We start from the raw sequence: 23,845 nt of genomic DNA on the forward strand, positions 1-23,845 counted from the left end.
GGCCTGATCATGGCATGACATTTATTAGTAACATTGGCCCACTATCCAATGGGCGGGAATCAGTGTTGCTCTCATTGACATAATATCAAGTGTAGCATATGGGCTCTACCTCACATAAGCTCCGCCTCACATTGAAACAGTCTATACAACAAGTTCCCATATTGTTCCCTTCCGTCCAACTCTCCAATGTTACATTGGCAACAAAATCCTACCCTGAATCATACCCTTCTTGGGTGGGTTCCTGACACCTCACCAATTACTTGTTCCTGAGAGTTGAATAATCCCAAAGACTCCCTGACTCTGACTGCCAAGTCGTCTGGAACCACAATAGCCTCTCATACCAAACATTTTGTACTCACAGCTGTGCGAATTACAGCTATAGGATTAGAATATCGTTATCTACCATGAAACTAGACCTTGTCTAAGATAAACATCTCTTTAGACTCTGCACATCAGAAAGGCTGGCTGTCTTTTGGAGTCATCCTCCATACCCAAGCCAGTTTCCCTCACCTCCATCTCCCTTTCTCTCACCTGCTCCCCCTCCCCACTGGCCCATCCCTGAGGACCTCAATCTGTCTGAGCTAGGACATGCAAGCCTCAAAATTTTTCCTAGGTTTTTAACTCGTGGCTACCATCCATGAAACCTGTGCCATTCCAAGAAGAGAATATTCATATCAAAGTCAGACAGTGTAGAGAATACCACTTGATGATCTCCTTGAGTGATCTTTAAATAGCCACATACACATTAATTCATTTTCTGCCAGACTTCACTGGGGTTGCAATCTTTTTCAGCAAATTGAGACAGACTCCATAATGAGAACAAAACTAAATCAAACACCATTTCAGCAAAAAATGAAAAATCAAAAGCAATAATATTTCTGAAGTAATGGCTACATTGAAAAGAGTGAATGCCATCAAATTCATCTATTTTCCTGTCAAGTGCTATAATGAGACTGACCAAAAAACAAGTTGCCAAATTAATCCACCCTTAAAGACGGTTGCCTCTCTCCCATCAATTTTCTACTCCTATCATTTAGGAATATCAATAAACTCCCCAAGAGAAGCTTTGGGAGTTGTTAACACTGTTATTTGTGTTTCTCTTTCCCTACAACGATTCTTACTAAAGACTTAAGTCACCTGCTATCTCCCTCAGTAGTAATGCACACTGCAAAGAACTGAACATAAGCCCTTGCCCCAAATCCTCCATTTGAATAGTTTTATCAACTACAAGCAGTGTCAGAGCCCCCAAGGAAGGCATTACAAACTTCTGTCGCACCGGATTGCCTTTTTTATCCCAGATTATCACCACTGAATATGTTTATTGGGAATGGTTTCCGTTTCTTACCTTCCTCATGTTTCCCAAGCCTATTGTTAATCGCCCTTGAGTGTAGTCAGGAAATCTGTTTGAGTTTGCTTCATGGAACTCAAGAGTTAGCTGTGTGACCTTGGAAAAAATAACAAAATATTTGTGCCTTGGTTTTCTCATTTGTAAACTGTGTTGCTTTTAGAGGGGGAAATTGGGTGATGAAATTAAATACCATGTAAGGAGGCAAAGTACTTGGAAACTTAAGAGTCATAGAGTTCCATGTATTATTTATTTTTACAATTGATTGAGAAATAATTCACATACCATGCAGTTAATGCATTTAAAGGGAACAAGTCAATGGTTTTTAGTATATTTACAGTTTTGAAACAATCACCACCATCTAATTTAAGAACATTCACCCAAAAAGAAACTCTATACCTGTCACTACCCATTACTCCTCCCACTTTATTCCCAAGTCTGCTTCACTTCCCACTCCCATCCTCAGCCCTAGGAAACCACTCATCTACTTTCTCTGTGTATATTTGCCTATTTTGGACATTTCATATACATGGAATAATAAAATAGTGGTCTTTTGTGATTGGCTTCTTTAACTTCATATGATGTGTTCAAGGATGATCTATGTTATAGCATTTATGAATACTTCATTCCTTTCTATTGCTGAATCACAGTCCATTTCATGGATATAACACATTTTATTTATCCATTCATCAATTGATGGAAATTTAGGTTATTTTCACTTTTGGACTACTATTGTTACTGCTGTTGTTTACCTCTATGTACAAGTCTTTGTGTGAATACATTTTTATTTCTCTTGGGTATGTTCCTAAGAATGGAATTGCTAAGTCATATGGTAACTTTATTTACTTATTTACTTCTATAGTAACTTTACGTTTAACCTTTTGAAAATCTGTCAAAATGTTTTCCAAGGGACTGCACTAATAATATAGTCCTACCAACAATGTACAATAATTTAAATTTCTCTGTCATACCCTCACCAGCACTTATTGTCTACCTTTTTTATTATAGCCATCCTAGTTGATATGAAATAGTATCTCATTGTGAGGTATTTTCATTATGCTTAAAACTGATAATTTTGAGCATGCTTTTTTCCTGTGGATTAGTTAAATTTTTTTTAGAATTCATTTTAATTTACCTATAGTGCTTTTGAGTGCATTATTTATATGGCTTTTTAGTGGTTGCTCCAGGCATCACATTATATATCCATAACTTATCATAGTCTACTGGTATCATTATTATACAGTTTGATGAAATACAGATACTTTACCTTTTTATGTCCCTTTTCCCTTCCCCAATTATAATTGTTTTAACTATTACCTCTCACTATTTAAAACCAGATCAGACATTGTTATAATTTTGCTTCAATTGTCAAACACAATTTAGAAAAGTCAAGAAGAGAAGGATACTCTGTTATATTTACCCATATTTTGCTTATTGTTTTCTTTCCTCCTTTCTGATATTGCAAAGTTCCTTCTTTTTTCATTCCCTTTCTATTTATAGAATATTCTTGAGTCATTGTTTTAGGTTAGGTCTGCTAGCAATAAATTCTCATTTTCCTTCATTTGACAATATCTTGATCTTATCTTCATTTCTGAGGGTATTTTCTCAGGATACGGAATTCTGGTTGATCATATTTTTTATGCAGCATTTGAAAAATATTATGCTACTTCCTTCTGGCATCCATGATTTCTCATGAGAAATCTGCTAAAATTTGAACTGGCATTCTCCTATACGTAATGTGTAATTTTTCTCTATTTGCTTTCAAGTGTTTTTCATTGTCTTCATAATACAGAAGTTTGATTATGATATGTCTTGGCATGGATTTATTTCGGTTTATTGTGTTTGGGGTTTACTAATTTTCTTGAAGCTGTAGGCTTACACCTCTCATGAATTTGGGAAATTTTCAGTCCTTATTTTGAATGTTTGTTCATATTCATCTTCTTTCTCCTCTTTTGGAACCCTAATGACATGAATATTAGAGTTTTTATTATTATCTACAGATCCCGCAGGCTGTTATATTTTTTAGTCTATTTTCTCTCTGTTGTTAATATTTGTTAATTTCTAATGTCCCATCTTCAAGTTCACTGCTTCATTCCTCTCTCATCTCCATTCTTTCACTGAGCCCATGCAGGGAGATTATTTTATTATATTTCTCAGTTCTAAAATTTCTACTTGGTTCTACTTTATATCTTCTACTTCTTGCTAACACTTTCTGTCTCATTTGTTTCTAGTATGTGCATAATTGATCACTGATACCTTTTTTTTACAATCCTTGCCTTTAAATCCTTTTCAGATAACTCCACTATCTGTTTTTTATCAGTGTTGTAACCTATTAATTTTTTTCTCATTATTCCTGAATCTTGGTATGATGAGTGATTTTCAATCTGTCTTAGATATTTTTTATATTATGGACTTTGAATATTATTTAAATCTATTTCAGGTCTCCACTGACCCTATGTATTGTGGAAAGTCAGGCCCTGCCTCATTACTGCCAGGCAAGTGTGGAAGTCCAAGCTCCCCATTCAAACCTAACATACACTGTGGAGAAGTAAGGTATGCCTCGTTACTGTTAGGTGAGGACAGAAGTCCAGACTCCCCTTATGGTTGCTACTGACTTGATAGAGGGGATGTGGAGAGGGCACCTCATTACCTCTGGGTAATGTTGAAAATAGATTCTTAGAGACTTGGGCTCCTTGGACACCACCCCAGTGGGGCGAGATAGAGATATCTCATTACCAACGGATGAGAGTGGAAATATAGGCTCCACATTTGGCTTTTGCTGATAGGGCCAGGAGAGGTGCACTGGATTTTGTTTGTTTGTTTGTCTGTTTGTTTTCTGTAATGTGTGAGTAGGGCAGTTATTATCAACAAGTTTTCTTTCGTGCAAGGCTGATCCTTTCCTAGCCTATGGCTTAAAATAACAGGTTTTCATTATATCCTAGTTCTGCTCTAAAGGATGAATACCTTTGCCCTAACTGGTTTGGCTCAATGGACGGATCGTCGGCCTGCGGACTGAAAGGTCCCATGTTCGATTCCAGTCGGGGGCATGTACCTTGGTTGCGGGCACATCCCCAGTAGGGGGTGTGCAGGAGGCAGCTGATCAATGTTTCTCTCTCTTTGATGTTTCTAACTCTCTATCCCTCTCCCTTCCTCTCTGTAAAAAATCAATAAAATATATATATTTTAAAAAGGATGAATACGCTTTATCATAAATTTCTGTGGCCCGTGACTCCACACTGTGGAAGGCTCTTCCTTGTTCTCTATCTTCCATGGCCACATTTGAAGTGGTACTAAGAAGTAAGCCCTCCTTGGAGACTACAATTTTCACAACCCATTTCTTGCTGGTACATCTTCCCAACAAATGGTGCTGAGACAACTGGATATCTTCATGCTAAAGAATGAATTTGATCGCTTCTCGGCCTTTTGGCTAAGATCAAGTGAAGAATGAATTTGGACATCCACCCTACAGAGGATACAAAAATTAACTCAAAATGGATCTTAGATATACAGTAGTGCTCCTTCTCTGTGGGATATACATTCCAAGATACACACCCCCCTCCTTGAATGCCTGAAACCACAGATAGTGCCGAACACTATATATACTATGTTTCTTCCCTATACATACATACCTATGATAAAGTTTAATTTCCAACTTGGGCACAGTAAGATATTAACAACAACAACAACAAAAAGAACAGGTTTTTATTAGGGCTTTGCTTTTGGCCATGCCTGTGGGTACTTCTGAGTTGTAAGCTTCTCCAGCACCCAATCCTGGATAATGTAAGGGAGGCAAAAAAGGAAACCCAGATACCTCACCATTTTGTCATTCCTCAAGTTCCAAAGTCCTTCGCTGGTCTGCCTTCTCTGCAGATTTTACAGTCTCCTTGTTTGCTTTAGATATAGAATAAATAAGCAGGAGGAATATGGGGAAATTTGCCTACACCATCTTGTCCAGAATTAGAAATCTCCTCTTTTCACTTCTTTTAAATAATAATTATTATTTTCTTTATTTTATTTTTCCATCACTATTTATCTCCACTATACCCTCTTCCACCTCTACTCACTACTCACCTCCAAAATCACCACGCATTTGTCTGTGTCCATGAGTTCTTTCTCTTTTCACTTAAAAAAAAAGAAATGTGTCCACTGAGAATTTAAAATTGCATCATGCTTCTATTGAACAGAGCTTCTGTAGACCTTAGATTTCTCACTTGCAAATGAGAGGGTTAAGAATAGATGCTCTCCAGTCTGTCCTTTCCATCTCTATAATCCCATGATTCTAAGGATTATTGTTTGGCTTCTGTATATAATGCAAATGATGTAGATAATACCGTTGTTCTTTCCACTTACCTACATCATACCTATCAGAAATGAAATAGTCCTGAAAAGCCCTTCAAATGCCTCAAAATAGAGCCACGGGATAATTGAAGGTTATTATTTTTAAATAAATGCCAATATGTTAAAATTTCCATAGGAAGTAGCTGGTAAGCAAGAATTTCTCCAAAGGAGCTTATTGCAGGTGCTAATCAGCTCACAATATTTTTTTACTATTTGTGCTGAAAGGAGAATTAATTACTTCAATAGCTTTACTTCTTCATATACCTAAATAATGCATCTCCCACTCTGTGAAGAATAAACTAAATTTGATAGAGAAAGGTTTAATGGGTAGCTAAAAATAGCACTGTAATCTCCTTGAAAGAACTCCCAGTACTCCCTCCCCCTCCTTCTAGAAAGACTTTCCTTTTCTGAAACTATTAATGAATGGTTCTTGTTTCCTTGTGATTCTCTTCCTAATCCTATCCTCCCACATATTTTGGGTTTTTTTTTTCCATCCACATATTTTGAAAGACTATTAGAGTTCATTTTCTTCCAATATTCATGATAATTAATCTTGAAATCCATTGGCTCCTTCACAGAACAATCCTAGTAACTTGGCCATGAAATCCTGATTTACTAGAAGCCTTGTTTAAAAATTAAGACAGTGCCTTTCAGCTTTTGGTACAAGATGTAAAGTTCTGTCCCCATTATACAAAGTTCCCCAGTGATTCAGTTGTCTCATCCCAATTGCTTCCCTTGTAATATGTGTTCCTCTGTTATTCAACAAAAAAAGGCCCTCCTGAAAGTCATTGGTGATTTCCTTCTTCAAATTCAGTATTCTACTTACCAGGCCTTCTCAACATGTTCTTTACCCTTATTTCATATTAGAACACTTTCTTCTGATTCTATTAAATATGTCTTGTTTCTTCACTTGGTTCCCTGTCCTTCTCTTCTCACTATCTAATAATATGAATTTACTAATCCTGTAAGGTATTCTTCAACCTGTCTTTTGGTATTCTACTTCTTGGAAAGAATATCCATTCTCAGTTTCAACTACAGCTTCTATGCTGATTATGTTCATATCTCTACTCCTTATCTCCTCATCTGAACTATAGTCCAAAATCTCCAGTCTTACTTAACATTTCCATTGGCACCACACCACAACCTGGAAATGTCTGAAACCAAACACTTCTTGCCTTCTCAATGACTTCCAGTCCAATTTTTTTTGTAAAATGGCTCCAAGATTCTTTGTTTCAATGACTCTCTAATTCATAAACTTAAGTTATCTCTGATTTAACACTTCTTTAATTCCATCTCTATAATCAGACACCAAATCCATCATGTTTTCCTCTATAAACAGGAGTGGAGAGGAGTGGGAAAGGCCAGGGAGCTGATTGATTAGACTTGTGTATAAATTCAGCTTACTTATTTACCACTAGCTCTAGAGGGAGGGGGGCATCCCTCAGCCCGGCCTGCGCCCTCTCGCAGTCCAGGACCCCTTGGGGGATGTCCACCTGCTGGCTTAGGCCCTAAGCTGGCAGTCAGACATCCCTCTCACAGCCCGGGGCTCTTGCAGTCCAGGACCCCTCACTCCTTACTGCCCACCTGCAGCGGAGGTGGGACAGGCTCCTGCCACCGCCACTGCCCTCACCAGCCGTGAGCCCAGCTTCTGGCTGAGCGGCACGCCCTCTGTGGGAGCGCACTGACCACCAGGGGGCAGCTCCTGCACTGAGTGTCTGCCCCCTGGTGGTCAGTGCATGTCCTAGTGACTGGTCGTTCAGCTGTTCGGTCAATTTGCATATTAAGGTTTTAATATATAGGAGGATAGCTTTGCATGAACTTGGATATATTATGTAACATCTATGAGTTTCAGTGTTCTCACATGAAGAAGAAAAATACATGGAGTTGCTGTGATGATTAAATGAGATACATAAATGAAATAATTTGATAATTGCATTTTAAATGTATGTATTTTTTAAATTTATTGTTAAAAATATTACAGATGTCCCACCTTTACCCACCTCCACCCATCCCCCTCTGGCCATCACCACACTGTTGTCTGTGTCCATGGGCTATGCATCTGCATATGTTCTTTGGCTAATCTCTTCCACTTTTTTCACCCACTCCTCCCTTTGCACTCCCCTCTGACCTCTGTCAGTCTGTTCCATATATCCATGCCTCTGGTTCGATTTTGTTTGTCAGTTTACATTGTTTATTAGATTCCACATATAAGTGAGATCATATCCTATTTGTCTTTCTGTGTCTGGCTTATTTTGCTTAGCATAATAAACTCCAAGTCCATCGATGCTGTCCCAAAGGGTAAGAGTTCCTTCTTTTATACAGCTACATAGTATTCCATTGTGTAAATGTACCACAGATTTTTTATCCACTCATCCACTGATGGGCACTTGGACTGTTTTCAGATCTTGGTTATTGTAAATAACATTGCAATGAACATAGTGCTGCATATATTCTTTCTGATTGGTGTTTCAGAATTCTTAAAATATATTCCCAGAATTGGGATCACTGGGTCAAAAGGCAGTTCCATTTTTAATTTTTTAAGGAAACTCCATACTATTTTCCACAGTGGCTGCACCGGTCTGCATTCCCACCAACAGTGCACAAGGGTTGCCTTTTCTCCAAATCCTTGCCAGTACGTATTGTTTGATGATTTATTGATGGTAGCCATTCTGACAGGTGTGCAGTGGTACCTCATTATGGTTTTAATTGGAATCTTTCTGATGATTAGTGATGTTGAATATCTTTCATATTCTCTTTTTGGTCTATTCAGGTCCTTTGGCCATTTTTAAGTGTATTGTTTATCTTCCTGGTGTTGAGTTGTGTAAGTCCTTTACATATTTTGGAAATTAACCCCTTATCAGATGCCTCATTGGCAAATACGTTCTCCTATTCAGTGGGTTCCCTTTTCATTTTGTTGATGGTTTCCTTTGTTGTGCAGAAGCTTTTTAGTTTGATACAGTACCATTTGTTTCTTTTTTCCTTTGTTGCTCTTGCCCTAGGAGACATATCAGCAAAAATATTGCTCCAAGATATATCTGAGATTATACTGCCTATGGTTTCTTCTAGGGTTTTTATGGTTTTGCGACTTATATTTAAGTCTTTTATTCGTTTTGAATGTATTCTTGTGTATATAGTAGGACTAAGAAAATGTTCGTTGCTACTTGGCTCCCTTCTCTTCCTAGCTGTTACTTTCTCTGAATTACCACTGCCATGGTGTTCAAATCTCTGAGTCTAATGTACTTAAAATACCACAAACACAGCCCCCATCCTATACCTCACTGCATCCTGCTTTCTTCCTATGGACCTGCTTCCTTAATTAATACCAACAGTGTCATTTGACTTCTTCACTCTAAATTCACTCCATTTCTTTGGCAAATTTAAATGCAATTTCTTTGATTGTCTTTATGGTTCCTGACAGTTCCCTTTTCCTTTCCTCTGACCTAAACTATCTTTCTCCAGTTCCCCTTCTCTCTATAACCTGCATCATTTATCCCAGTCCTTCAGGCTGTCTTCATCTGTTTCCCAAGGTCACATTGGTTTCTTACCCTGAAACTTCAACATCCTCTTATCTCTAATTTCAGACCTCCTAGTGACAGATAAAACCTATATCCCTTATAGGTCTTTGCCTCTACTCTCCAGCCTCCCAGACTTCACTCTAGCCCTTCTTGCCTGCCATCATCATTAATATCTAAATTGTATGCAATTACTAATGTGCTAGATGAGTGCTTATAATGCCTTTGATTTCACTTACCAGTAATATTTCAAAACCTAATCTGGCTACTGGTATTAGTTTTACTTTTTCTGTTCTAGTAAAGATCTTTAAAAACCATTTAAAATCCTCATTTCATTTTTAAAAGGATATTAACAAAAATAGAAGAGCACGACGTTAGAATAAAATAATTTAAGTTGAATACATTTATTTTTTAAAAAAACCTTTTATTATCCTTATTCTTTTTATTTTGGTGTAGACTAGAGGAAACTCTCAGAGAAATTCTTAGACAGTCATTTGGAGACCTCCATAATTGTCTCTATATAACTATTGTTTCTATAACATGGGCAATTGGGACTTAAAGAGTTCTTACTATAAACCAAGTAGTATAACTGTGAGTTTGTGTCTGTGTGTATGAGAGGTATTACTATGTCAGTCTATAGATAGCAGCGCCAAGGCATAAGAAGCTCAAAACTTGCTCCAAATAAAACCACAACCCAAGTGTAAATTGGGAAATTACATGAGAAATTACATCAGACATACCTAATTGGAAGGGTATTCTACAAAATACCTGACCATTACTCCTCAAAACTGACAAGGCCATGAAAAATAAGGAAAGGCTGAAAAACTGTCACAAATCATGCATGACCACTAAAGGCAATGTGATGTCCAAGACTAGATCCTGAAACAGGAAAAATACATTAACATAAAACTGGTGGTATGAAGTCTGGAGATTAGTTAATTTAATACACCAGTGTGTGCTTCTTATATTGGACAAATGTGCCATAGTAGTGTGAGATAAGATTGGAGGAAACAAACTCATTCAAGAGAATATGGGAACCCCTTGTACTATCTGGGTAACTTTTCCATAAGTCTAAAATTCTTCCACACAAAAAGTTTAAAATATCAAGTAGAGGTTCTACTGGCAAATTCGTTTGGAAACTTTGGAGTAAATAATGCCCAATTGAGTTTCTCAATTCCTGTAATTATCAGAGTTTTCTGAGATACCTAATATGCATTGTGACTATAAGAGATATAGGATGTTATATTTACCAACATATTTGGCCAGCTACCTATTCTTTCTTTAGAAAGTACTTTTCCAGAAAAATGCTGGCATGGAGAAGGTTTTTCCCAGTGTTTCACCGACTTTTACCCAATATCTGATTGGGTTCAAATTTTAATCAGCAACTTTTGCTGGAGAGAGAAAAATTACATGAATATGTAACTGGCAAAAGACTTAAAACTAGAAGATACTAGGATGAATGAGAGAATCAGCATTAAGGTTATATTATTGGACTGCTGCAATTGACCATACGGTGACTATAAATGATAAATATATAGCCTACTTTTAGTTAAATAAAGAAATAAAAAATCATTCATGTAAGTACAGGATGAGGAAGAATGGACTCAAATGCCCATCATGTTCCAGTGAGGGGCTTTGTGTCTTGGCTTCATAGGTAGAATGAGTACAACTGTCATGCTCATTAATGAATACGTATAAAGTTAAGGCCATTTCTGCTGATTTGTGTAGTTCTATGTGCCATATCACAAAAGCTCCTCAATGAATCATTCCCAAAGGAGAAGGAACAGGATGATGTGCATCTTGGAAACCATGACATATCAAGAAATATTTTAGAAAACTAGGAATTTAGCCCTGATGAACAGAAACCTTAAGGGGATTTGACAGCGGTCCTTACATATACAGGGATACAAAGAGAATCAAACCTATTCTGTGTAACTTCAACTTTTGCTGAAGAGAGGAAAATGCCATGAACATGTAACTGGCAAAAGAAGTAGGATCTAAGGAAACAAACAAATCCACTATTTTTCCTCCTGTGGAAATAATTGATTTATTTTTTTAAAAGCACAACTATGTGGATAAGTTCATGGCTTGCTTCAAATCTGCTCCCAAACGGAGCTAAAATTAGCATGAAGTGAGCAATGGAGGCACCTATGACACCAGTGTTGCGGAAACACTCACTCTCAAGGTCCTGTAAAGGCCTATAGGCTCAACCTCTGAGAGTGAGTGTCACTTTAAATTTTGCTTCAGAGATACCTGCTTACCTCATCCTAGTTCCAGGCCTGTGATTGGTCAGGTCATCCCTCTGTGACATCACGTTAAATGTTTCCCTAGGTAACGGCTATATAACTACCTATCTACCAGTTATACTGAGCCTGAAGAGAAAGAGACCTCAGGCCATATCTCCCAACTGGAGGTAGGCTATAAGTCTGTACCAATTATACCATGTAGCAATGGCCTGGTCCCCAAAGCAGAAGTGGGCAGAGCCAAGCCTAAGGGATCCCAGGGCTGGCAGGGCCTACAGAGATGGCAGGGGAGGCAGAGGTGGCAGAGGTGGCAGAGGCCAGGGCTTGGGCAGCTCCTCCAGCTACCTGGAGCCTAGGGCTCCTGGCCCCCAAGGCCCTCCTCTTGTTTTTAAGATAAAAAACAGTCTGATTGGTGCAGTGATTGGTCATGGCGGATCAAAAATAAGAGACATTCAGAGTACGACAAAGACGAAAATACAGATCATACCGGTACAGGGTGATTCCGAAGCAGACGTAAACATTTTTGGCAGCAAGGATATGCAAGCAAAGGCCAAAGCAATTATAGAGACTATTGTTGAAAGACAAGGAAGCAACTACCAATATTCAGAATGCACTGTTAATAATGCTGCAACCCAACCAGCTGTTGCAAGAGACTTAACCACAGATAACACTGTTAGAGAAGTTCGACCATTGATAGACTGGGATCGAATTAGGGCAAGAGTGACAGAGTGGGAAACAAGAAGATGGGAAGACTTAGCACCAATTAAAAAAGACTTTTACATAGAATCCAGAGCAACAAGTTCTCTGTCTCAAATGCAGGCAGACCTTTGGAGGAAGGAACATTTCAATATAGTTTGTGATGATTTGAAAGATGGTGAAAAACGGTCTATCCCCAACCCAACTATTAAATTTGAGGACGCTTTCCAGAATTATCCTGAATTAATGAAAAACATTCAAAAAGCAGGGTTTCAAAAGCCAATGCCAATTCAATCACAGGTGTGGCCAATTGTTCTACAAGGGATAGATCTTGTAGGAGTCTCCCAAACTGGAACAGGCAAAACTTTGTCTTATTTATTGCCTGGGCTTATTCACATCAATTCTCAACCAACACCCAGAGAACAGAGGAATGGTCCCGGCATGCTAGTCCTTACACCGACTAGAGAATTAGCTCTCCAGGTAGGAAATGAATGTTCTAAGTATGCATATAAAAATCTTAAAAGTATTTGTATATACGGTGGCGGAAATAGACAACAACAAATAAAAGACGTTGCCAAAGACATAGACATCATTATTGCAACTCCTGGGCGACTGCATGACCTGCAAATGAATAATTTTGTCAACCTTAGAAACATAACCTACCTAGTCTTAGATGAAGCTGATAAGATGCTAGATATGGGATTTCAACCTCAGATAATGAAGATTTTATTAGATGTGCGCCCAGATCGGCAAATGATTATGACAAGTGCAACTTGGCCAGATACCATTCGTCGACTTTCACAAACTTATTTGAAAGAGCCTATGATCGTTTATGTTGGTACCCTGGATCTAGTTGCTGTAAATACAGTGAAGCAAAATATAATTGTTACCACAGAAGAAGAAAAACGATCTCTTATAAAAGAATTCCTACACAGCCTGTCACCCAAAGACAAAGTCATTGTGTTTGTCAGTAGAAAAATTGTTGCTGATGACTTATCCAGCAATTTAAGCGTCCAAGGCCTATCTGTACAATCCTTGCATGGAAACAGAGAACAGAGTGAACGTGAGCAGGCATTAGATGACTTTAAAAGTGGAAATGTGAAAATACTGATTTCTACTGACTTAGCATCCCGAGGTCTTGATGTTGATGATATCACACATGTGTATAATTACGATTTCCCAAGAAACATTGAAGAATATGTACACAGAGTAGGGCGTACTGGAAGAGCAGGGAAGACTGGCACGTCCATTACCCTTATGACTAAAAATGATTGGAAGACTGCCCCTGAATTGATTAAAATTCTGGAAAGATCAAATCAAAGTATCCCAGAAGCTCTTGTAACAATGGCCAAAAAATACAAGTTAGGTGAACAAAATAGAGACACAGGAAACAAATCAAAACTATTTCAACAAAAACCCAAGGACTTTCATTAAGATCTGCAGTGAAAAGTTGTGCCAGACTACCAGAAGATTCAAGATAAGTTAAAGATATGCAGTGTTCAAGATATTTATTGAAAAGCATTGGAAACATACTGATAGTTTGAAGACAACTGATTATTTAATAATACCACTAAGCTTTCTATATTGTGTGTAAACTCCTTAATAAAGCCAAGTGTTTTGAAAATGATGGAGTGAGAGATTCTGTGGGGGGAAAATAGATATTATGTGTTGGTTAAAGTTTAGATTCTATTATAGCCTGCCATGTCCATCTGTGTCTTCTCTAAAAGACTTGGTAGTAGATAACAATGGCACTTTTCTTGCTTTAAAATAGTTGTACTGAATTGAAACATAGTTTTTATCAAGCTTATCCCAGTCAATATATTCCATTTTCACCCAGTGATCGGTGCCACAATAATCCCTAAAAATATCTCCAATGTACTTGCCTAATTATTTTAATTCATAAGAAAACTAGAGGCCCAGTGCACAAATTTGTGAATGGGTGGGGTCTGGCCGGCCCACCCCGATCGGGGCCATCGGGCCGGGTGGCTGGGGGGCGGAGGGGGGGAGGGACGTGGGAGTTTGGCCAGCTGGCTCGCCCCTGATCGGGGGGATGCCAATTGGGGATGGGACCAGCTGGGGGAGGGTCCACAGGTGATTGGCTGGTCGGCTCCGCCCCTGATTGGGGTGGGGGGGGCAATCAGGGGAAGGGCCAGCTAAGGGGCGGAGCCATGGGTGGTTGGCTGGCTGGTCCCACCCCCTGGTCCAACTCCCGGTCAAACTCCCAGTCAAGGAGACAATTTGCATATTAGCTTTTTATTATATAGGATAACTGCTAAATCTTCTAGAAGATTCCCAAATTCTATTTTTTTCCCAATAGATGTGACTAACAGAACAGGGTGTCTGACTCAGTGCAAACCATATTTTCATACAAATTTTGTTACCAACCATTGGTAAAAATGTTGGAGTCTTGACTTTGGAGCTCTCACTTTCTTCACTAGTAAAATCAGGTGGTTATATTAAATAATGTTGGGGTCCCTTTCACCTCTAAATTCTTTGATATTACAACCAAAATTACATACCCCAGCCTTATATTAACACTTTCTTTTCTAATCTATGGAAGAGCACATTCCTGTGTAACAAATTGAACAGTGAACCCCCTTTTAATAACCAGAATAGTGCATTCTGCTTTTTTTTTTTATTAGCAGGCTCCATTCACTTTATTTTTCTTGTATAAAATTATGTGGTGCCACAGCTGGAGCCTAGGTCCTCTGCACAGAAACTATGGTGCGGGTCTTTATATGATAGCCTGTGAATTCCTGATGGGGACACTTGGTGAACACAGTCTCTTTACAGAGATCTGGGGTGAGATAGCCGTAGGTCTTAGAGGTGGCATCAAAGGTGGCCCTGGCGAAGTTGCCCAGGGTGGCAGTGCAACCTCTGGCCGAGGTATAGCAGTCCTCAATACTGGCCAGCAGCAGCAGCTTCTTGGGCACAGGGGCAGAGACAATGCCAGTACCCCTGGGGACAGGGATGGACAGCATCAGTACAGAGCCACAGCGGCCAGTCACCTTGCAAAGAAGAGTATGGGACTTGCTGATCTTGTTTCCCCAGTAGCCTTGCCACACGGGGACAATAGGGAGCTTGGCCAGAATAATGGCTCCATGGATGGCAGTGGCTACTTTCTTTGAGCACTTAACACCCAGACCAACATGTCTTGTAGTCCCCAATGGCGACAAATACCTCAAACCAGGTCTTCTGGCCAGCATCTGTCTGCTTTTGCACAGGCATACTCTTCAAAACCTCAGCCTTGAGGGACGCCCCCATGAAAAAGTCAATGATCTCAGATTCCTTGATGGGCAAAGAGAATAGATAGGTCTCCTCTAGGGACTTAATCTTCATGTCCTTGACCAGGTGGCCCAGCTTGGGAATCCACTCATTGTCCTGGGCCTTGCCTCCATGAGCTCCACAGACTCAGCCCCGACCCCAACCTCAGCAGCCAGAGATCTGGCCCTGATGCAGCTGCCAAATCCTCCACTGAAGCCCTTGTAGCCCCTTATTCCAGCACCCCCCTCCCGCCACTCACACACACACCCTCCCCCCGCCTCTGGCCCTTCGCAGCGCTGGTGTCATCCGCCATTTGGTGTTTCCTCGAAAAGAAGCACATTCTGCTTTTTTATTGACTTTTTTTGTGATGTGACTCGCAACTTGTCTATTTTCTTTTCATCAGATTTTATTTTTCAATTTGTCTTGAAAAGGTCAAAACCACATACATACTTCAGGGTGAAAAAACGTGAAAGAAAAATATATCCAATCTACTGGGAAAAACAGTAAAAGACAATCAAATGACACTTTTGCCATAGAAACCAATTTCAGTAAAACTCCTAATTTAAAATTCTATCTCTTATGTTTTCTTTAGACGCAATTTGCATCTTCTCACATTGCAAGAAGAAATACAAGGATGCTAAGTTTTAAATGTCAGTGTTTTTGAGAACATTCGAATTAGCAAAGCCTTAAAATTTCTGGTAAAACAATAACAAAAAATTAATGCAACAATCTTTTTTCCCCAGCATGCCTCAGCTGTGACCACAACAACTAACTCAGAAATTAATGAAATAAAGAGGAAAAACTCTAAGTATAGGTGTTGGAGGTTTAAATTCTGGCTTTAAAGGTTCTTTATATAGGCCTCAATATATATATATATAAAGCCAGGGTCCATAATGTCCAAAACAACCAAACGGATGACCGAACACCAGGTGTGGCGACCCAGCACTGACTTCCAAGGGGGCTGCGGATCAGACCCAGAGAGAGGCCCAGAGAGAGAAGCAGGGTCTGATCCACAGCCTCTGTGGCAGCTGCTGATCAGCCCTTGCCTCTCTCTTTCTCTCTGGGCCTGGTCAGCAGCCACCTCTCTTTCTCTCCGGGCCTCCCAGCAGCCATGAGGGCTGCTGATCAGCCCTGCCTCTCTGATCAGGCCTGGGGATAGGCTCAGAGACACTGACTGGCATAGAACCCAACCAATCAGAACCAAATCTGGGTGAACTGCAAGGAGCCAATGGCTGCCTAGGAGGCGGAGCTTTTGACACTGACTGGCATCGAAACCGACCAATCAGAACCGAATCTGGGTGAACTGCGAAGGCAGAACCTAACATGGGGGCTGAGAAGGAGTTTTAAGGGCAACAGTTGTTTGGTGTAAGGTGTAAGAAAGCGGTTCAATTTTTTAATGACCGGTTTGGCAATATAGTGCATATGGCTGGCTATCAGTCCAGATATAGGGATTATGTATTTTTGTCTGCCAAGAGCATCTCCTCCTGCTGAAAATGGCTCCCCCTCCCCATTTAAGCAATCCTATCCTATATAATCTATCTATACTAATAAAAGGGTGATATGCTAATTAGACTGGGTTGACCAGCCATCTTCCAGACGTCCAACTACCTTCTGGACAAAGCCATGGGGACCGAGGCAGAGGCAGTTAGGGGCAATCAGGCTGGCAGGGCAGGGCAGGGCATTTGAGGGCAAGATCAGGCCGGGAGGGGGTTAGGGGAAATCAGGCCGACAGGGGAGGGCCACTGGGGGAGAGATCAGGCCTGCAGGGGAGGGCAGTTGGGGGCAATCAGGCAGGCAGAGGCAGTTATGGACGATCAGGCCTGCAGGGGAGAGCAGTTAGGGACGAGATCAGGACAACAGGGGAGGGCAGTTAGGGGTGATCAGGCAGGCAGGCAGAGGCAGTTAGGGGCAATCAGGCAGGCAGGCAGGCAGGTGAGCGGTTAGGAGCCAGTGGTCCCAGATTGCAAGAGGGATGTCTGACTGCTGGTTTAGGCCTGATCCCACAGGGACATCCCCCAAGGGGTCCCTGATTGGAGAGGGTGCAGGCTGGGTTGAGGGAACCCCTCCCATGCATGAATTTCGTGCACTGGGCCACTAGTCTCCTAATAAAATTAATAATAATGGTTAACATTTTTGAGTGTCTGATATATATCAGGTGCTTTATCTTATAACCTACAATCTTTACCAAAAACCCCACTCAGAAGGTAATCTTACCCACATTTTGCAGAGATTGAAACAAGGTCAGAGGAACTAACTCACCTATGGTGTAAGACAATATGCTTGTCTTGAGGTTGCCCACATGTTTGGATTTAGTGAAACAGAGAGGTATGTGCTAATTTACTCTAAAGCAAAGCAGTCTATAGCCAAACCCGTGTTAGAAGCTCAAATGGCCTGTTACTGTTCACTCAGAGGAGAAATGATTAATGTTTAGCAAATTGGAGTATGTTACTTGCTAGAACTCCTCCTAGGGGCAATCCTATATTTGTTAGAGAAAAATGTAACAATTAAACCGCTTGAGATGGGAAGTGAGGTTCCTCAGTCATGTTCAAGAAACAAAATTATCACTCAATGTCTATGAGTAAAAACAGGAGAGAAACACACTTTTTCTAAAAGAAAAGGCAGAAAAGAACCACTGCATGGGGATATGTAAGTAGAGGTATAACAGTGGTTCTCAACCCGGGGTACTTTTTGCCCCACCCCTCCAGATGTCTAGCAATATATGGAGGCAGTATTGGTTTTTTCAGCTACAGAGGGTGGAGGTGATGTGGCAAGGTACTACTGGCACCTACTAGGTAGAGATCAAGGATGCTGCTAAACAGACAGCCCCACACAACAAAGAATGATTTGGCCCAACACATCAGTAGGGCTGAGATGGAGAATCCATGAGAGAGCAGAAGTAAATACAACTAAGTGTATCGTAACCAAGAAAGGACTTCAAAGGAAAAAAAATAGAAAGTTTTAAAATTATGTCTTGTGGGTTCTGCAGAATGAAATCCTATATGTGGTCCAAATGTCAGTGGAGCCACAGTTGAGAGGCCTTGCAATAGATGAAGCACAACACGCCCTGTCCCCAAATTCAATTGCAGAGAAACCAAGAAGGAAATTTAGGGAGGAAAACAAAAAGAGGATATTTATTTTTCATATACTCTCCTATATCAAACCCTATACCAACTTTCCTATCTTTGTTTTACTCTATAACATGTTTCTCAATTAATTTTGCCTTGTAGGGGATATTTGGCAACATCTGTAGCCATTTTTGCTTGTTCTACTGAGGCAGCAGGATTGCTACTGGCTTCCAGTAGTGGGTTGAGGTCAGGGATAAAGATAATGCACAGGACAGCACCCTACAAGAATGGATTTTTCAGCCCAAAATATCTATGGTATTGAGGTTAAGAAATTGGTTTACACTGATTGACAAAGTTTTTGTAAGTGAATTGCTTTTTATTATTTTTATTTTTATATGTTTTTATTGATTTCAGAGAGGGAGAGAGAGACAAAACATCAATGATGAGAGAGAATCATTGATCAGCTGCCTCCTGCATACCCCTGCTAGGGATTGGGCCCGCAACCCAGGCATGTGCCCTTGACCAGAATCGAACCCGGGACCCTTCAGTCCCCAGGCTGACACTCTATCCACTGAGCCAAACCAGCTAGGGCATAAATTGATTTTTAGAAACTAAAACAAATACTGAGTTCTGCATCCAAGTTGGAACAATGTGACAACATGGCACTGAACATGGTTTGACGCAGATGATAAAGTATAAGGATTCAGCTGACCTTAGAATTATTCCTATAAAATACTTGGCATGGTGATTCACATTCAGTAGGTACTCAACAAATATTAGATCCCTTCCACCCTGCCTCTCCCATCACCCACTGCATAATGTTTGGTCACAAATCTGGAGGCTGTTACATTGTTTCCCCTTCTTGGAATGCCCTTTATCCTTCCTCTCTGCCTGGGCAAACCAGATTTATCATCCTGGGTCCAGCCAAAGTACCACATCTTCCCTAAGATCCCATCTGCTCTCCTCCATTTCAAAACTTCTAGAGCTCTCATTATCTACCAATAATGTTGACATCTGTAGTATACTAGCTTGCATTCCTACAGAAATCATTTTGAAAAATTCAAATTAATTGAGAAATTGCACTATCAAATATTTCAATACATTATAAAAAATCTAACAGTTAAAACAGCTTTATTCTGCATGGCTGATAAATAAAAGAGAACGTTCCTGTGCTAAATCTGCCTAAGAACCAATCCTAATATATAAAAAGCCAGGGGCCATCACAAGCAAAACAACCAGACGGATGACCAAACAGTAGGCTGCATGGGGCGACCAGGCCAGTGGGGGGGCGGGGGGAGTGAGGGATGACCAAACAACCAAACAGCAGGCTGCGTGGGGCAACCAGGCCAGCAAAGGGGGGGGGGAAGCTAGGGGCAACTAGGCAGGCAGGCAGGTGAGCGGTTAGGAGCCAGCAGTCCAGGATTGTGAGATGTCTGAGGGGTCCCGGATTGGAGAGGGTGCAGGCTGGGCTGAGGGGACCTCCCTACCTGTCCACGAATTTCATGCACTGGGCCTCTAGTATACAATAAAAATAGAAATTTTAAATCAATGAAGAAAGGAAAGTCTATTCCAAATCAAGTTTAAGAATTTAAAAATACATAATACATATATATACACACACATCAGGACAATTGATTGGCCATAAAACTACTATTTAAAAATAAAAGAACTTACAGCTCATATAGGAAAACAATTTCTGATATAAAAGTGGAAACAAATTTAAACATAGAAGCAATCACAAAAAAAATAAAGGTAAATATTAATAGGCTTAACAATGTAAAAATGAAATATAAAAAATGCCATAAAAGGCAAAGGAAACACCAGATGATGATCTAAAATATATAACACAATCATTGTTATTTATATTTAATACTAGGAGCCCGGTGCACGAAATTCGGAGGGGAGGGAGTCCGCTCAGCCCAACGTGCACCCTCTGTCACATTCCGGGACCCCAGCCACTCCGGGCTTAGGCGCGGGCCTACAGGCTCAGGGTGGCCTGGCTCCTGAGGATGCCTGTCTGGGGGACACAGGCCTTTTGGCGCTGGCATGCACACAAGCAACCACAGAGCGAGAACCTCTGCCAGTGCCTGCGCACGCACTCCAGGCCCTGGCTTCCACGTGCACCACCCCGACCTCGGCTCCGGGGCCCCTGCCCCTGCGCCAGCCAAGCAGGAGCTTCCCTGGCATCCCTGCACACCACCCGCCCCTGGCTCCCCAGCATTCACGCAGGCCATCCTCCCGCCTCCGGCTCCCCAGATCCGGTGCGCTCAGCCCCAACCCTGTCTCCCTGGCGCCTGCAACATTGGCTGGGCATAAGCTTTTCTATTTCTGGTCCTTGTTTTGTCTGTTCATACCTGTTGGCCTATACCTCACTTTCTGTTTAATAATAAGAACAATGTTATGTCTTCTTACTACACACACACACAGGAAAAAAGACAAAGGGACACAAGAATACCCTGGGAGGTCTTAGATATTTCTATTCCTTTGATTGTACTGATGGTATCACGGGTGTTGGCATATGTCCAAACTCATCAAATTGTACACACTAAATACGTGCAATTCTTTGTCTATCAATAATACTTCAATAAAGGTGTTATTAAAAAAGAAAGAAAAGAATAGGGCATGGCTTCCAAATTAGAGATTTGTTGTCCTTTTACATCTGACCAATGGAAACTCCAGTTCTGTTTTTGTTTTTTGTTTTTATAACTGCATGGATTTCACAGTCAGGGTTTTTTACTCTCATATATCAAAATAAAGAGTCAAAAATGATCAGTTGATATTGTTAAAAGAAACAAATGATGTTGCAATACTGTCGAAGATTATGATTCTAGTTTTGCTTAAAAACACTCACATAACTACATATACTCATTCATGTTTGTCAGTGCATAGGGACAAATTTGTCATGATACACAATAACATTAATAATGGTTGTCTCTGGGGCGTGAGATTGGAGAAAACAATCAATTATGTTGCTCTCTTACTTTGTAAACTATATTTTATGCATGAATACCAGAGATGGTATGTTATCAACACTAAGTCTAAGATTTGGATATTTTATCTTTGTCAAGAAAACCAATTGCAGAACCTCACAGAAATCTACTTTTGTGCAGAAATAAAATTTGTGAGTTATTTTTTGTTTTATTTACAAAATTTAAATTGTTTTCTTTTTTAGGATGAATCAAATAATTGCATGAAAAGGTAAAAGGAGAAAGATAATCACTTGTACAGATTATAATATGAATTTTGTCCATGTTAATAAATAGCTTCTAATGCCATAAATAAATGAGCAAGGGTGGATGGGGGAGAGGAGGAAATGATGATTTGTTGTTTGTGCTGTGGAACCCAAATGAAGGAGCATTTTTATCTCATTTTACAGATCAGGAGACAAATGCTCAGAGAGGTCACATAGCTTTCCCAAGTTCAAACAGTAGGTAAATAGTAGAGCTAACGAGCTCATTGCTGAACATTATAAATTCAGTAAAGAAGCAGGGGAGAGTATACAGAAACATCGGAGAAATGAGAAAGACATTATTAGGGAAAACATATGGGTACCTCATTTTGTACCAAAAATGTACCCTGTACAGGTATTTTCACAGTAGGCAATTTTTTCCTACTCTTATCCCTGGGCCTTACGTGTCTGTAGTTCTCTAGCACTGGAGAAGCCGGCATGGTAACCTGAAAGTTTAAAATAAGAGAACTGCAATGGTTGGAGTGGCTCAGTTGGTTGAAATATTGTCTGGTACACTGAAAGGTTACTGGTTCGATTCCCAGTCAGGGTAACATTCCCAGGTTGCAGGTTTGAACCCCTAACTGGGTGTGTACAAGAGGCAACTGACCAATGTTTCTCTCTCACATTTATGTCTCTCTCTCTCCCTTCCTCTCTCTCTAAAATAAAATAAAATGACAGAACTATAATAATTGATTAATGCAATCAGGCATTTTAGAAGCCCTTTTAAAAGATTAGCCTAAAGGTATGGTCAAATAGCTCTTCAGTTGGGCATTGAGTAAACGATGAACCACGACAACAGTAAAAGAAAAGTAAAAATGATATGAAGAAAGACTGCAATAAAGCCTATATTCTTGGTTGGGAGGAGAGATGGGAATATTTGAGGAATGCAAGAAAAGCAAAAGAACCTGCCAGTGTAACAAGTCATAAATAATTCAGGAATCAATTTATCACCTCTAATGTCCAAATTCCTGGGAATAAACTTACGAAGAACCACCTTAGCAATATTTGGGGTGGCAAGCACTGGTGGTTTACCCACAAATCAGCCACCCCCACCACCTTCCTCCTATGCCCCTTCCTATTTGCTGGCATAACTCACTTCCTATAATTATAAGTTGAAAAGGCTAGAAATTCACTTTCATAGCTTCCCTTGCAGCTACCAGGTATGTGACTGAAACATGACCTATGGGACTGACAGAAAATTCTGCTTGAAACTTTAAAGAAAGACCTTCCTCCCTTAAAATAGAGGCATGTGAGGATAAGTTCTTCTTCCTTCTTTTGCACTGGAGCAGCAGGCATCGTAAACTAAAAGTTTAAAATAACAGAATTGCAAAGACATGAGGTTTTGACAGTCATTTATAAAACCTGGGAAAATAAGTCTGAAGAAGAATACCAACATGTTAAGCATGACCAAATGTAAATTTGTGAAGCACCTGGTTACCAATGGCATAACTGGCTCAATTAAATCCTATGTGGCAACTATAGAGGTATGGCACTCAGACCTCTGTTCAAGAATGGAATACCACGCTGCGGTAAAAAAAGAAGAAACTCTTATCATTTGCAACAGCATGGATGGAACCGGAGAGCATTATGCTAAGCAAAATAAGCCAGGCAGAGAAAGATAAATATCACATGATCTCACTCATTTGTGGAATATAATGAACATAAACCAATGAACATAAATAGATCCAGAGACAGAGAAGCATGGAACAGATCGTCAAACCTCAGAGGGAAGGTAGGGGAGAGTGGGGGTAAGAGGGAGCGAGCAACCAAAGGACTTGTATGCATGCATATAAGCCTAACCAATGGACACAGACACCATGGGGGGTGAGGGCATGAGTGGAAGGCGTGGGGGGGGGGAATGGGGGGATAAGGACACATATGTAATACCTTAATCAATAAAGAATTTTTTTAAAAAGAAAGAGCTTGTTGATCAGTTGCAAGGAGTAAAATTAGCTGACAGCCCCCAGCTTCAAGCAATCCATAGTAGCATCCGAGTGGAGGCAAAGCTCTTCTAGGAAGTGCCAGCCAATAACTGAAAACAGTGGGGCAGTAGGGCCTGCTCATTTCTGCCCAACGTGGGACTCCTCTACGGGCCATATTTTTGGTGGAGCTCCCTATTAAGCTGGCTGTGGGTTTCTCAGAGCCTCTCAGTG

The 23,845-nt window shown here is 40.3% G+C and overlaps 1 protein-coding gene and 1 pseudogene across 1 annotated transcript; one reads left to right on the plus strand and one right to left on the minus strand.

Moving 5' to 3' along the window:
* Window positions 1-11,645: 11,645 nt before the first annotated feature.
* DDX53 (DEAD-box helicase 53) lies at window positions 11,646-13,568 on the plus strand. Its single transcript, XM_006085669.1, has one exon. It carries the CDS (start codon window positions 11,646-11,648, stop codon window positions 13,566-13,568), a length of 1,923 nt encoding a protein of 640 aa, XP_006085731.1.
* A 1,223-nt stretch (window positions 13,569-14,791) lies between these two features.
* LOC102431337 lies at window positions 14,792-22,132 on the minus strand (annotated as a pseudogene).
* Between the last annotated feature and the right edge of the window lie 1,713 nt (window positions 22,133-23,845).

This window comes from Myotis lucifugus, unplaced genomic scaffold, assembly GCF_000147115.1.
Source record: "Myotis lucifugus unplaced genomic scaffold, Myoluc2.0 scaffold_20, whole genome shotgun sequence".
Lineage (NCBI taxonomy): Eukaryota > Metazoa > Chordata > Mammalia > Chiroptera > Vespertilionidae > Myotis > Myotis lucifugus.

Bases quoted from the DNA above. Each gene is read 5' to 3' on its own strand.
- DDX53 (XM_006085669.1), top strand. From the start codon at position 11,646: ATGGCCTGGTCCCCAAAGCAGAAGTGGGCAGAGCCAAGCCTAAGGGAT.